This window comes from Montipora foliosa, chromosome 6 (genome assembly GCF_036669935.1).
Source record: "Montipora foliosa isolate CH-2021 chromosome 6, ASM3666993v2, whole genome shotgun sequence".
Classification (NCBI taxonomy): domain Eukaryota; kingdom Metazoa; phylum Cnidaria; class Anthozoa; order Scleractinia; family Acroporidae; genus Montipora; species Montipora foliosa.
In genome coordinates, this window is record NC_090874.1 from 48780163 (window position 1) to 48793746 (window position 13584).

Below are 13584 nucleotides of genomic sequence, written 5' to 3' on the forward strand. Positions count from 1 at the left end.
TAACTGATTTCCTTGTGATTTTTAGCTCCTTCACCAGGCATCAGGACTAACACTGCAGGTTTGTGTTTTGTTACACTTATTATAAAATTTAAAATGTTTATAAATAGCCAGAGTTAACGACTCATTGTCATTGGTCCAAGCAAGTTCATTATATCACCATAGAGCACTGCTTTGTACTTACAGGAATAAAAAAAAGGTTTTTGTTATGCATACAAAGCAAGTAAAAAGGAAAGCAACAAGCTAATGCATCTGCAAATACCGTATTTATTCACTTATAAGGCGCACTCGGTTATAAGACGCACCCTAAACTTTCGAAGATGATTGTGACTAGTCAGTAAAATGAAAATTTCACCTAAATACCCTGTTATAAGGCGCACCCAGAATTACGGGAAATTTTGTTGACCACGTCGCTGTACTTACAACAATTTGCTTCCAAATGTTACTAATTACGGTGCTTCCATTTGCAAAACAAAAGCAAAAAAGTCACACATTACAAACAATAGCAAAAAAAGTCACACATGGACAACAGCATAAAAGTCACACTTTTTAATTCGCTCAAGGCATCTTCTCAGGAAACAGCGTTTTAAGTTATGAATACTAATTGCTCCGTTTTTACGTTTGTAAACAATACTCATCTGACGGATCTTTCATTCAGCAGTTGCAAAACTTATCTTAATCTTCGAGCATTCATTCAGAGTACCGTAAACTTTCAGTAATTATGCCAAGCACTCGTCGTCATTCCTATGATCTAAACTTCAAGTTGAAGATCGTAGCAGAAGCGGAAGCCGTAGACAACAATCGTGAAATTGCTCGGGAATACGGCCTATCTGAATCGATGGTCCGTAAATGGAGAAACCAACAGCATGTCTTGTTCTCCGGCGAGTTAAAGATGACTGCCAAACATGCCTCGATGGGAGTATTTAATACCGGCCATGACAGTTTTTTCGAATGTTTACCCCATTTCGTGGGAGCGAGGTTAGCAATTTGGTTCTGACGTCAATCATTTCAAGCACGTGCTTTTGATAACGAGATCGTTCAAGTCCTGTGGCATCAACAATGCTCTCGATGGAAACGAAGATTCGATGAAGATGATTTGGTTTGGGACGACGACGAAGAAGAAGAAACAGAAGATGAAGAAGAGCCGATTGTCAACGAGTTCGAGACAGACAGCTCAGCCGAGCTTTCACACAAACGGTTCTTTTCAGAGCCACCCGGTTCATTTTAGAACCAACAAATCAGATAAAGTCGATGATCAACGTTGTTTGTCTTTTGTTTATTCATTTACCGGTATTTATTTACATATTTATTTCAGTTTAGCATTAATTAATAGGGAAATTTGGAAAAGTTATATTTCGTTGCGCGAAAATACTCGGTTATAAGACGCACCCCAAGTTTTAAGCAGATTTTCATCGAACAAGCATAGTTTCTCGTGAAAAATGGTGCGCCTTATAGGTGAATAAATACGGTATGTTGAACAGAGATTTCCAAAAGGACCTTCTCTAGTCATTCAAGTCATCCAGATTAACAGCTTCCCAAGAGTACCTGTTAAGCTGGATTGCATGACTAAAGCACACATCTCTGGAGACTGCTAAGAGTATCTTCTATGCTTGAGCAGCGTGCTTTAGTCACGCTAGTGATCCAACTTAAGTACCAGCAGCCATGAAGCTGGATTGTGTGACTGAAGTACACACCACTTACGATTGCCAAGAGGACCAGCTTCTGTGTCTGAGCTGCCTGCTCTAGTTACTCTACTGATCCTTTTATTAAAGTAACCCTTTCCTTCCTAAAGAGTGACACTTTTAGATTTAACTCTGTCTTACACCAGACAACTTTACTCATCAGTGGATACCTCTTTGGGGCTGGCATTAAATTGCAGTATCCGCCCCAACACACAAAAACTGTACTACACACCTGAATACACGTTTTGAAGTTTAACAAAGTGATTGTAAAGGGACATTTATAGCTTGTATTGCCATACATGCGCTGCTCACTCCCACACGGCCATCAGGGGGCAGCCGTTATTTGGTTTGTCACCCTGGGTCGTCACGCAGTGCTTCTCCTTTTATGTGCCTCTTGCTGTCACCTAAATTTCTATAGTATAAGTAAAACGACCTATCAGTTACATTTATGAGTTCTCTTTTTTCCCTTAAATAGGGTGTCTTTTTTTTGGTTTTGGGCCTTAAAGGGGTGTCAAATCTTAATTCTCTACCCTTAAATAGGGTCGAGGTTTGAGAACCTTGGTGATGCACACCTATTCTTAATTGTCGTGGGGGGCATGCTGACAGGATTAAATGTGTCTACTGTAAGTCCACTAAAAAAACTGTCACCCTTTTAACTGCTACCTTTGGCTCTTTAGCTGGATTTTGGTGACTTGTAATGGCAAACCCAGCTGGACTGACTTTTACTCTGAAGGGCTTTCTTGAGTCCATGGACAAGTACAATGCGTCTGCTTCAAGCTTGCATCACACATGTTCATGTAAACCAGCCCTTAATTAATTAATGCAGGTTCCTTTTCTTGACTGGTTTCCTTGTAATTTTAAGGTCCAACGTCAGACTTCAAGACTGTGACTTCAGGTTTGTGTTGTGTTAAACTTATTGTAAATGTTTATAAAATAGCCAGTCAAGAGTAAACAACTCTTTCTGATTGGTCGAAGCAAGTTCACCATATCACGAAGTACGATGCATCTGCTTCAAGCTTGTATCATACATGTACCAGTAAACCAGCTCTTAACGCAGGTTACTTTTGTTAACTGATTTCCTTGTGATTTTTAGGTCCTTCACCAGACGTCAGGACTAACACTACAGGTTTGTGTTTTGTTACACATTATAAAATTTAAAATGTTTATAAATAGCCAGAGTTAACGACTCATTGTCATTGGTCCAAGCAAGTTCATTATATCACCATAGAGCACTGCTTTGTACTTACAGGAATAAAAAAAAGGTTTTTGTTATGCATACAAAGCAAGTAAAAGGGCAAGCAACAAGCTAATGCATCTGCAAATATGTTGAACAGAGATTTCCAAGAGGACGTTCTCTAGTCATTCAAGTCATCCAGATTAACAGCTTCCCAAGAGTACCTGTTAAGCTGGATTGCATGACTAAAGCACACATCTCTGGAGACTGCTAAGCTATCTTCTATGCTTGAGCAGCGTGCTTTAGTCACGCTAGTGATCCAACTTAAGTACCAGCAGCCATTAAGCTGGATTGTGTGACTGAAGTACACACCACTAACGATTGCCAAGAGGACCTTCTGTGTCTAAGCTGCCTGCTCTAGTTACTCTACTGATCCTTTTATTAAAGTAACCCTTTCCTTCTTAAAGAGTGACACTTTTAGATTTAACTCTCTTTTACACCAGACAACTTTAATCATCAGTGGATACCTCTTTGGGGCTGGCATTAAATTGCAGTATCTGCCCCAACACACAAAAACTGTACTACACACCTGAATACACGTTTTGAAGTTTAACAAAGCGATTGTAAAGGGACATTTATAGCTTGTATTGCCATACATGCGCTGCTCACTCCCACACGGCCATCATGGGGCAGCCGTTATTTGGTTTGTCACCCTGGGTCGTCACGCAGTGCTTCTCCTTTTATGTGCCTCTTGCTGTCACCTAAATTTCTATAGTATAAGTAAAACGACCTATCAGTTACATTTATGAGTTCTCTTTTTTCCCTTAAATAGGGTGTCTTTTTTTTGGTTTTGGACCTTAAAGGGGTGTCAAATCTTAATTCTCTACCCTTAAATAGGGTCGAGGTTTGAGAACCTTGGTGGTGCACACCTATTCTTAATTGTCGTGGGGGGCATGCTGACAGGATTAAATGTGTCTACTGTAAGTCCACTAAAAAAACTGTCACCCTTTTAACTGCTACCTTTGGCTCTTTAGCTGGATTTTGGTGACTTGTAATGGCAAACCCAGCTGGACTGACTTTTACTCTGAAGGGCTTTCTTGAGTCCATGGACAAGTACAATGCGTCTGCTTCAAGCTTGCATCACACATGTTCATGTAAACCAGCCCTTAATTAATTAATGCAGGTTCTTTTTCTTGACTGGTTTCCTTGTAATTTTAAGGTCCAACGTCAGACTTCAAGACTGTGACTTCAGGTTTGTGTTGTGTTAAACTTATTGTAAATGTTTATAAAATAGCCAGTCAAGAGTAAACGACTCTTTCTGATTGGTCGAAGCAAGTTCACCATATCACGAAGTACGATGCATCTGCTTTAAGCTTGTATCATACATGTACCAGTAAACCAGCTCTTAACGCAGGTTACTTTTGTTAACTGATTTCCTTGTGATTTTTAGGTCCTTCACCAGACGTCAGGACTAACACTACAGGTTTGTGTTTTGTTACACATTATAAAATTTAAAATGTTTATAAATAGCCAGAGTTAACGACTCATTGTCATTGGTCCAAGCAAGTTCATTATATCACCATAGAGCACTGCTTTGTACTTACAGGACTAAAAAAAGGTTTTTGTTATGCATACAAAGCAAGTAAAAGGGCAAGCAACAAGCTAATGCATCTGCAAATATGTTGAACAGAGATTTCCAAGAGGACCTTCTCTAGTCATTCAAGTCATCCAGATTAACAGCTTCCCAAGAGTACCTGTTAAGCTGGATTGCATGACTAAAGCACACATCTCTGGAGACTGCTAAGCTATCTTCTATGCTTGAGCAGCGTGCTTTAGTCACGCTAGTGATCCAACTTAAGTACCAGCAGCCATTAAGCTGGATTGTGTGACTGAAGTACACACCACTAACGATTGCCAAGAGGACCTTCTGTGTCTAAGCTGCCTGCTCTAGTTACTCTACTGATCCTTTTATTAAAGTAACCCTTTCCTTCTTAAAGAGTGACACTTTTAGATTTAACTCTCTTTTACACCAGACAACTTTAATCATCAGTGGATACCTCTTTGGGGCTGGCATTAAATTGCAGTATCTGCCCCAACACACAAAAACTGTACTACACACCTGAATACACGTTTTGAAGTTTAACAAAGCGATTGTAAAGGGACATTTATAGCTTGTATTGCCATACATGCGCTGCTCACTCCCACACGGCCATCATGGGGCAGCCGTTATTTGGTTTGTCACCCTGGGTCGTCACGCAGTGCTTCTCCTTTTATGTGCCTCTTGCTGTCACCTAAATTTCTATAGTATAAGTAAAACGACCTATCAGTTACATTTATGAGTTCTCTTTTTTCCCTTAAATAGGATGTCTTTTTTTTGGTTTTGGACCTTAAAGGGGTGTCAAATCTTAATTCTCTACCCTTAAATAGGGTCGAGGTTTGAGAACCTTGGTGGTGCACACCTATTCTTAATTGTCGTGGGGGGCATGCTGACAGGATTAAATGTGTCTACTGTAAGTCCACTAAAAAAACTGTCACCCTTTTAACTGCTACCTTTGGCTCTTTAGCTGGATTTTGGTGACTTGTAATGGCAAACCCAGCTGGACTGACTTTTACTCTGAAGGGCTTTCTTGAGTCCATGGACAAGTACAATGCGTCTGCTTCAAGCTTGCATCACACATGTTCATGTAAACCAGCCCTTAATTAATTAATGCAGGTTCTTTTTCTTGACTGGTTTCCTTGTAATTTTAAGGTCCAACGTCAGACTTCAAGACTGTGACTTCAGGTTTGTGTTGTGTTAAACTTATTGTAAATGTTTATAAAATAGCCAGTCAAGAGTAAACGACTCTTTCTGATTGGTCGAAGCAAGTTCACCATATCACGAAGTACGATGCATCTGCTTTAAGCTTGTATCATACATGTACCAGTAAACCAGCTCTTAACGCAGGTTACTTTTGTTAACTGATTTCCTTGTGATTTTTAGGTCCTTCACCAGACGTCAGGACTAACACTACAGGTTTGTGTTTTGTTACACATTATAAAATTTAAAATGTTTATAAATAGCCAGAGTTAACGACTCATTGTCATTGGTCCAAGCAAGTTCATTATATCACCATAGAGCACTGCTTTGTACTTACAGGAATAAAAAAAAGGTTTTTGTTATGCATACAAAGCAAGTAAAAAGGAAAGCAACAAGCTAATGCATCTGCAAATATGTTGAACAGAGATTTCCAAGAGGACCTTCTCTAGTCATTCAAGTCATCCAGATTAACAGCTTCCCAAGAGTACCTGTTAAGCTGGATTGCATGACTAAATCACACATCTCTGGAGACTGCTAAGACTATCTTCTATGCTTGAGCAGCGTGCTTTAGTCACGCTAGTGATCCAACTTAAGTACCAGTAGCCATTAAGCTGGATTGTGTGACTGAAGTACACACCACTAACAATTGCGAAGAGGACCTTCTGTGTCTGAGCTGCCGGCTCTAGTTACCCTACTGATCCTTTTATTAAAGGATGGACAAGTACGAACCTTCTTCTTCAAGCTTGAATCATGCATACAGTCATGTACAGTCATCATGATGTAAACTAGCCCTTACAGCCGGTTACTTTTCTTGACTTTTTTCCTTGTAATTTTAAGGTCTTTCACCACACATCAAGCCTATCACTTCAGGTTTGTGTTGTGTTACACTTAGGGCGCGTTCGATTGACCCTATTCCGAAATAAGAATACGCGGAGTGATGATTTAAAACGGTATGTCTGGCGCTTTTGAAGCAACAAGGATAATAAAGGTATGTTTAAAATAGCATTTTAGCAAGTGTTTGATAATTTTAATGTGAATCTCCGTAAAAACGAAGGATTTCTAACTTCTATTCCATGTATTCCTATTCCGGAATACGGTCAATCGAACGCGCCCTTACTGTAAATAGCTGGAGTAAATAACCCATTCTGATTTACAAGAACGTAGATTTCCAAGAGCACCTTCATTAGTTGAGTCACCTGCACAGAGCTGGATTGCATCATTAAAGCAGTCACTTCTCTGGAGAATGCTAAGAGTACCTCCTGTGCTTGAGCAGCCTGCTCTAGTCACTCTAGACTACTGATCCTGTTTATTAATGTAACCTTCTCTTTCCTAAAGAGTGACACTTTTAGATTTAACTGTCTTAGAACCAGAAAACTTTAAGTTTTTTTTGCTTTAGCTCATTTTTACCTGTTAGCTACGAAAGGACTGCATGCAGAACCATCAATAGGTAACTTTCTTGAATCTCTTGGTTAATTTGTCAATGACAGTGCCCTGTACAGCTGTACTGGTGAGACAGATGTTAACCAACGCAGGGAGTAATAATTGCAGATCTTGAGCAAAAACTGAAAGAAATGTGACAGTGGACAGAAACCAAAATTAATATTGTTTTAGCCACTTTGAAGCCCATAGTGGAAATATCTATTTAGGTGCTTTGAAGCTGGTGTATGGTGGAACATTGTAATAGCTTCAACATAATTATATATAGCCACATTGGTGCAAGCTAATTCCAAACCACAAAAATATTTGCACTAAAATAAGAAACAACAAATTTTGTTACTTGTTAGTTGGCATTAAGATAAGAGAAGAATAATTATAATTATTATCCAACTGTATTAGTTATTGTACAAAGAACGCACCAAACGAGTACAAATATTCCATGATATTGTACAGTTAGTTATTTGTACACTTGATTATTGTATAGTAGAGAACCGTTTTGACTAGTTTAGCTGCTGATGTTGCCCGCTCGCACAAGTCTGTCACACATTCTCTGTTGTTTACAATTCATTTGCTAAACATTTAGTGCAAAAAAAGTTGGTTGGTTTTAGGGCTGTTGTTTGTATATTTTTTTATCCTCAGCGATACTTCACACCAAATTATTTTCCTGCACATATTGTAGTTGCCATTAGCTTATGAACACTTTTTTTTTGTATTTATCCTACTTATATCTTTTCAGCTCCAGATCCTCCCCCTGGAGGAAACCTTCCTTACAATAAGCAAGACCGCAAAGGGCATAGAGGTACGAAATAGTCATTTTTACATTCAACTGGATCTGGATGGTGGAGGAAGGTCGGGGGGAATCAGTTAAATATCAAATGTTGTGCATGGGTCTTCAACATTTTGAGTGAAATGAGCATGTGGAAAAGAAGTATTTTTCATAACTGATCAAATATTGAAACCTTTTTTGATCCCTCATCATGTGGCCTGCAAAGTCAGTGCTTAGAAGACGGAAGGACAAGGGTCATGTGGTGAATGTCGTACCACAGCCCGGGGGTGGGGGGGGGGGGGGGGGGGGGGCGGGGTACTCCCTTATAAGGGCTTAATGGGGACGTGCGGCCAGCCAGGGTATGTTTTGCGGGATTTTTGTCTTGAACAGGGTATCGAATTTATCATTTTTCTTCTTAATCAGGGTATCGATTTATCAATTTTTGTCTTAAACTGGGTTCAATGTCTTAAACAGGGTATCAAAAATCGGAATTCTGTTTTAAACAGAGTAGGAAAATCAGCGATATTTGTCTTAAACAGGGTCAGGGCATGAGGGGCCGTGCCGCACCTCCCCACCCAGGGATATATCGAGTCCCCCCCTTCCCCCCCCCCCCCCCTCCCCGAGTACCACAGGAACTTCCTCACTAACACCCTTCTCAGGCACCAGGCACTTTTGGGAGGAACCCTCTTTTCGTCCTTTTACAGTGCATGTGCACAGCCACAGCCACAGCCACTCCTGGCCCCAGTTGTTCAAACGATGAATAGCGCTATCACCGGATAAATTACTATCCAGTGGATGAACACTAGTCTAGCAAAACCAGTAATTGCGCTATCCAATGGATAGTGATTTATCCGGTGTTGTCCACCTTCTGAACAACTGGGGCGTGGAGTATACTGTAAATTCTGGTGGCACAGAACTATTCAAGTGATCTCCAAGATTGTCAGATTGTTTGTATTTCACTTTTCGCCTTTTCCTTGAAGCTCCTTATTAAATTGGAGTGTCTCTCACCTAAAGTCTCTTTCATTGCGGCAACCCTTTTCAAACTCGTATATTACGTTTCTAGCTTTCTGTTTGGTTCACTCAACCTCGGTTTTCAGCTCATATACCGTGCGACCTAATCTGGTCATACAGTTATCGGTTGTCTCGTCGGTCATCGGTTGGTCTACGTGTCCAAGCATTCAGAATTTAATGAAAATTTAATCCTAATATTATTATTCCATTCACACTTGTTGGATATGAGACGGGTTATAGCCAACTCGGCGTTATGCGCTTCGTTGTCTTTTTACCATCTCATATCCAACGCGCGCTTATAGATAGGGCGGAATGGTTTCCGTACCAGGTTGACAACACAAACTACTTTGCATTGAAGTAAAACAGCAATCCAACGTGGTTTGTGATGTCAACTCGATGTGGAACCTCTTTACTATCATTATTTTGAGTCGTGGACCAAGAGCATTATTGAAGCAGACGCTTTGTTGAGGTGATATACAGTGTAGGGATTTCAATAGGACATCTGCAACAGTTTTTAATATATATGTATATTTTTTATGGCTGTAGTAATAATTATTCTAGAAGAAATACTATGTTTCAGTTTGCCAAAGTACAATTTTCCGGGCCAAAGCAAGTGAAGCTTAAGACTGGAATTGCTCTTTCAATTCTTTCTTGTTCAGGTTTTTCTGCGGGAGACAAAGAAAGAACAGGTGAAATTTACCTGGTAGAAGTTGCCTTTCAAAGCATTCTGATCTCGGTAGTAAATTACACCAGAATGCAAGTGGCATATCACGAAGCCTAAATTTTTGACATGTTCCTGAAAATCATCTTTCTTTTGCTCACAGGAGATTCATCGAAGGATCTATCCACCGGCGCTATCATAGGCATTTGTGCAGCTGTCCTTTTTGTCATCTTTGTTGTCGTTGGAGTATCAGTATATTGGAAAAAGTACCATCACCGGTACCGCCTGCGAGCTGCGTACTACAATGACATATCCATGCATGATCCTCTGTGTGAAGACTTTGGTCCAGAGGTTGCTTAAATTGCCATGTTTGAATGACTACCGAACTAAATCGAGTCTGTAATTGTAAGGAGCACCCAAGCTTTGTATATGCATTATTGTTTCAAGTGCAATGCAACGCACTAGAGCACTAAACGGGGACAGTAACGAAATTAACTCAAACTCAAATATTGGTTTTTGTGGAGAGGGGAAAACCGTAGTACCCGGAGAAAAACCTCCCGGTGCAGAGTAGAGAACCAACAAACTCAACCCACATATGACGCCGAGTATGGGAATCGAACCCTGGCCACATTTGTGGCAGGCGAGTGCTCTCACCACAACGCCATCTCTGCTCCGTAGCTCCGTATTACGCTTTTAAAAATGCCCAATGATAGCGCTCCAAACCTCAACGATTTTTTCTTTTGCGGAGTTAAATCTCCGTATCTGTGATAAACATATTTCACCGTTTTTTTTTTACGTTGATATTGCAATTTTAATCCGTCATGAAACTTGACAAAATCGGAAGTCGTACATCCCACAGCCAACCTAGTGAAAGCGATGGATCCATCTCTGAGATGACATTACAAACCTCTTTGCAATGCAACCATCTCAAGGAAAGGTCCGTTCCTCTCACTAGCTCAGTCGTAAGACAAACTACATTTGTGGGACAGGTGTCACTCCAGTCCCTGCCAAATTCTTTTCTTTGAGGGATGTTAAAAAACCCATGACTAGCATCCCTGTTGAGTCCGTTTGCAAGCGGGCCCTAGTTTTAGATTGACAGGGTCCCCTTTCTTGTATATATTAGTGGATCCCAATTCGATTTTCAGTTTTCGGCTCGTTTTTGAATGTGACCAAATGACAAAGGGCCAGTGGAGTTAATTAATTTCACTTGTTTTAGTTGGTGTATAATAGCTATTTAAACGTTTTCTCTCTGGCACCCCGACATAGACAAAGTATGCGTAGTTTTAATCCCTATACAATGTATTTGTTGAGTTTGCTGGTTCAGTTGTGATGTCGCAAGATAAAGAAAGGGCAGTTGCTAAGCATTTACTAGGCTGATTTAGCAACAGAACGGAACGACGGGAGAGCGTCCAGCGGAATAGTCTGGATTCGACTCTAGTCTGCATGACCTAATATGGACATTTTTCTGCACGCGCCGTCGTCAACTGATGTTCCCGTTCTTTTGCTAAATCAGCCTGTATTACTTGGGCTATACCGCAGTACAGCAAGGTACCGAAATGGAAGCCTCATGCGTTCACACACTTTCCTGTGCAGTCACACTATCCAATCCATCTTGAGCGTCTGTTTTCATGAAAGAGTATTGAAGAATTTCGTCTAAGTGCTCACTCTTTTGGGATCCCAACGGTAAAGAGGGCTTTAATCTGCATCTTTATTAGCCTGCGGGGTGGCGTATTTTTTGCAAGGAATCGAAAGTAGCGTGCGTCATTTTGGGTGATAAAGAGAGCTGGGAGGAGTCTCGCCATAACCTTGCTCTTCTTTCAAAGTGGCGGTCTTTTCTTTATAAAGTGTTTTTTCTTTATTTATCAAGTGTTCGCTGCCAACAGAAACCCTGCTCCGCGGGCTACATTAGGAATAACTATTAGAGCGGTTTTAAATTGAGTGTCGAACGTAATTAGCGAATTGATTTGGTTTTGCATTTTCCTCACTCAGTGATTGGTTGAAAGTTCTCGCGCCATTTTTTCAACCAATCAGAAGTGAAACCAATCGTGGCTTGCGCGTTGACATTTTCCCTCGCTTTCCGTCGGCTACGTGTAATTACTTCTAGCTTTGATTGGTTTACTGGATTGCCTCCGTCCTTTTTGATTGGCCAAAGTAATTACTTTGGTTTCGGTTTTATGATACTCGATTGAAACTCGCTTTAACTAGCATTACTTAAGCGTATTTCGTTCCCTGTTCCAAATCCTGAACAAAATAAGCAATAACAACCATCAGAACCATTGGAAATTTTTCGTTGATTTATATCGCTAACTGAACTATATAAATTAAGGATATGCTGTTTGTAGATATCATTCTAATTTCTAAATCTCAATTGTATCTTCTAAAATTAAAATCCTTTTTTGCTAGCTGGAGTTTGACAGTAATTGTTTTATACTGCCAACTCGTGACCAAAGCCGGTAAATATTTGTTTGGTTCACAGGAGGTGGAAGACTGCATAGGGGTCCGGGGTATATTCTGAGATTGGAAAAAAAATATAAAGAACTTAATGTGCAACGCGATATTGTGTACTTTGTCTGGGAGGCCATTTGCTGAATTGCACCAAGTTCATCAAGTGTACATTTTCTGAAGCGAATATTTCTAAATACTCCTCCTTCCGCCACAAAATCGGCTTGGTCGTGAATCCAAATGGAATGCAATTATGTTGTTGCGATTATAATAATTGTGTTAGTCTCATGCTTAAGCCCTGGCCAAACTATCGAACAAAGTTGGATTGAAGGCTCCAACTTTGCTCGATCCAACATTGTTCGACAGTTTGGCCGCCCATGTTGGAAGATGTTCGTCCAACATTTTTTGCTCGATCAAATGTTGGATAGAGTTTGCTTTTGATCAAACATTACAACCAGCAATTCTGTTTGACACAGCAATGTTGGAGTGTTTTGCCGCTCTTCCAACAAAGTTGTGTCCTGAATCGAGTCACGTTCGTATTGCTAGCCAATCACGAATCGCTATCTTATTTTCAAACCAAGGCTTCTTGCATCATTTGTAACAGAGATGGCGGACAAGGAGCAAGGGGACATCGTGGTTGTTGATGAACAGCCAGAGACCTTGATCAGCGAATAGGAAGCAAGGCCATGTTTGTGGGACACTTTTAGCCTACCTAATCATTATCGCTGTTTGGAGATGTCTGGTTCAATAGCGTTTAAAATTCCTGCAAATTGATCCGAGCTCATAATCATCATCCCCTAAGCGCGAATGTATCTTGCAAAGAATATATCCTTTTCTACACGTTCTCTTAATCATTCTTTGGTTTTTCCTTGTTTGAATACGTCCTTTCCGTCCTAAAACAACTTCCGTAGCATGAACGCTTCGCCGCATTTTCAAATTTTGCGCCAACTTAAACTTGAATTCGTCAAGCAATGTTGGATAGTGTTTTGCCGCTACGTCAACATTTACATCCAACAATGTTGCATGTGGGATCCAACTTTGTTCGATAGTTTGGCCAGGGCTTTAGATAACAAAGGATAAGTGGATAGAAGCCACCGAAAATTTAGCTATCAAAAAAAAAAAAACAGATTAAGAGTACTTTTGAAAAGGGCGTCTGGAAAAGCAGGAATCCGGAACTGGAATAAGAACAACAAAGGTCCATGATATCCAGTTGCATCAGCTAAAAAAGTTGAATGTTATATTACACACTTTAAACTGCAAAATTGATTTTTACGGATATTGTTGTGACAAAGTTCTTACCACTAGCGTCATTCCTTTTTTGAACGGCTCAAGTTACGAGAATGATTGACATCGAGACTCCTCCTTGTCCCTTGGTGACGTAGGAGCGAAGTTGTTTCTGAAGCCATACAAAAGAAATTCACCTTATTTAGTGGAATAAAATATTAATTAAGGTGAACAACTACGAACCTCGCCTTCTAGATCTCGCCGCACTGGAGATCAAGAAGAAACACGGGAAAGGTGAGCACTACCCTACGTGGCAGGCATTCGAAGGGGAGGAGGAAGGAGAAGGGAAAGAGAGAACGAGGAGGGCGCGCGTGGAAGAAGGGGAGGACGCTA

At 40.4% G+C, this 13584-nt stretch overlaps 1 protein-coding gene and 1 long non-coding RNA gene across 15 annotated transcripts in view; one reads left to right on the forward strand and one right to left on the reverse strand.

The window, feature by feature from the left end:
• Positions 1 to 7816, reverse strand: part of LOC138007577 (uncharacterized) — a 9023-nt gene extending 1207 nt beyond the window's left edge. Inside the window, exons 1-4 of one of the 2 annotated variants that reach the window (XR_011124067.1) lie at positions 7058 to 7816; positions 4973 to 5152; positions 3443 to 3622; positions 1912 to 2091 (exon numbers count right to left, since the gene is read on the reverse strand). This is a non-coding gene — a long non-coding RNA (uncharacterized lncRNA). Of the gene's footprint in view, positions 1 to 1366; positions 2092 to 3442; positions 3623 to 4972; positions 5153 to 7057 lie in introns of those variants that run through there. The other variant, XR_011124066.1, reaches the window with a different exon arrangement.
• The window catches only part of LOC138007575 (uncharacterized), a 103626-nt gene extending 91551 nt beyond the window's left edge, over positions 1 to 12075 (forward strand). For 2 of the 13 annotated variants that reach the window (XM_068854565.1, XM_068854564.1), the window contains exons 6-15: positions 26 to 58; positions 2542 to 2574; positions 2773 to 2805; positions 4073 to 4105; positions 4304 to 4336; positions 5603 to 5635; positions 5834 to 5866; positions 6488 to 6520; positions 7824 to 7886; positions 9689 to 12075. In XM_068854565.1, the coding sequence (XP_068710666.1) occupies positions 26 to 58; positions 2542 to 2574; positions 2773 to 2805; positions 4073 to 4105; positions 4304 to 4336; positions 5603 to 5635; positions 5834 to 5866; positions 6488 to 6520; positions 7824 to 7886; positions 9689 to 9885 (524 nt within the window). In that variant the 3' untranslated portion in view covers positions 9886 to 12075. The remainder of the gene's footprint in view (positions 1 to 25; positions 59 to 2541; positions 2575 to 2772; positions 2806 to 4072; positions 4106 to 4303; positions 4337 to 5602; positions 5636 to 5833; positions 5867 to 6487; positions 6521 to 7823; positions 7887 to 9688) is intronic. The other 11 variants (XM_068854566.1, XM_068854571.1, XM_068854570.1 and 8 more) reach the window with 11 other exon arrangements.
• Positions 12076 to 13584: the final 1509 nt, after the last annotated feature.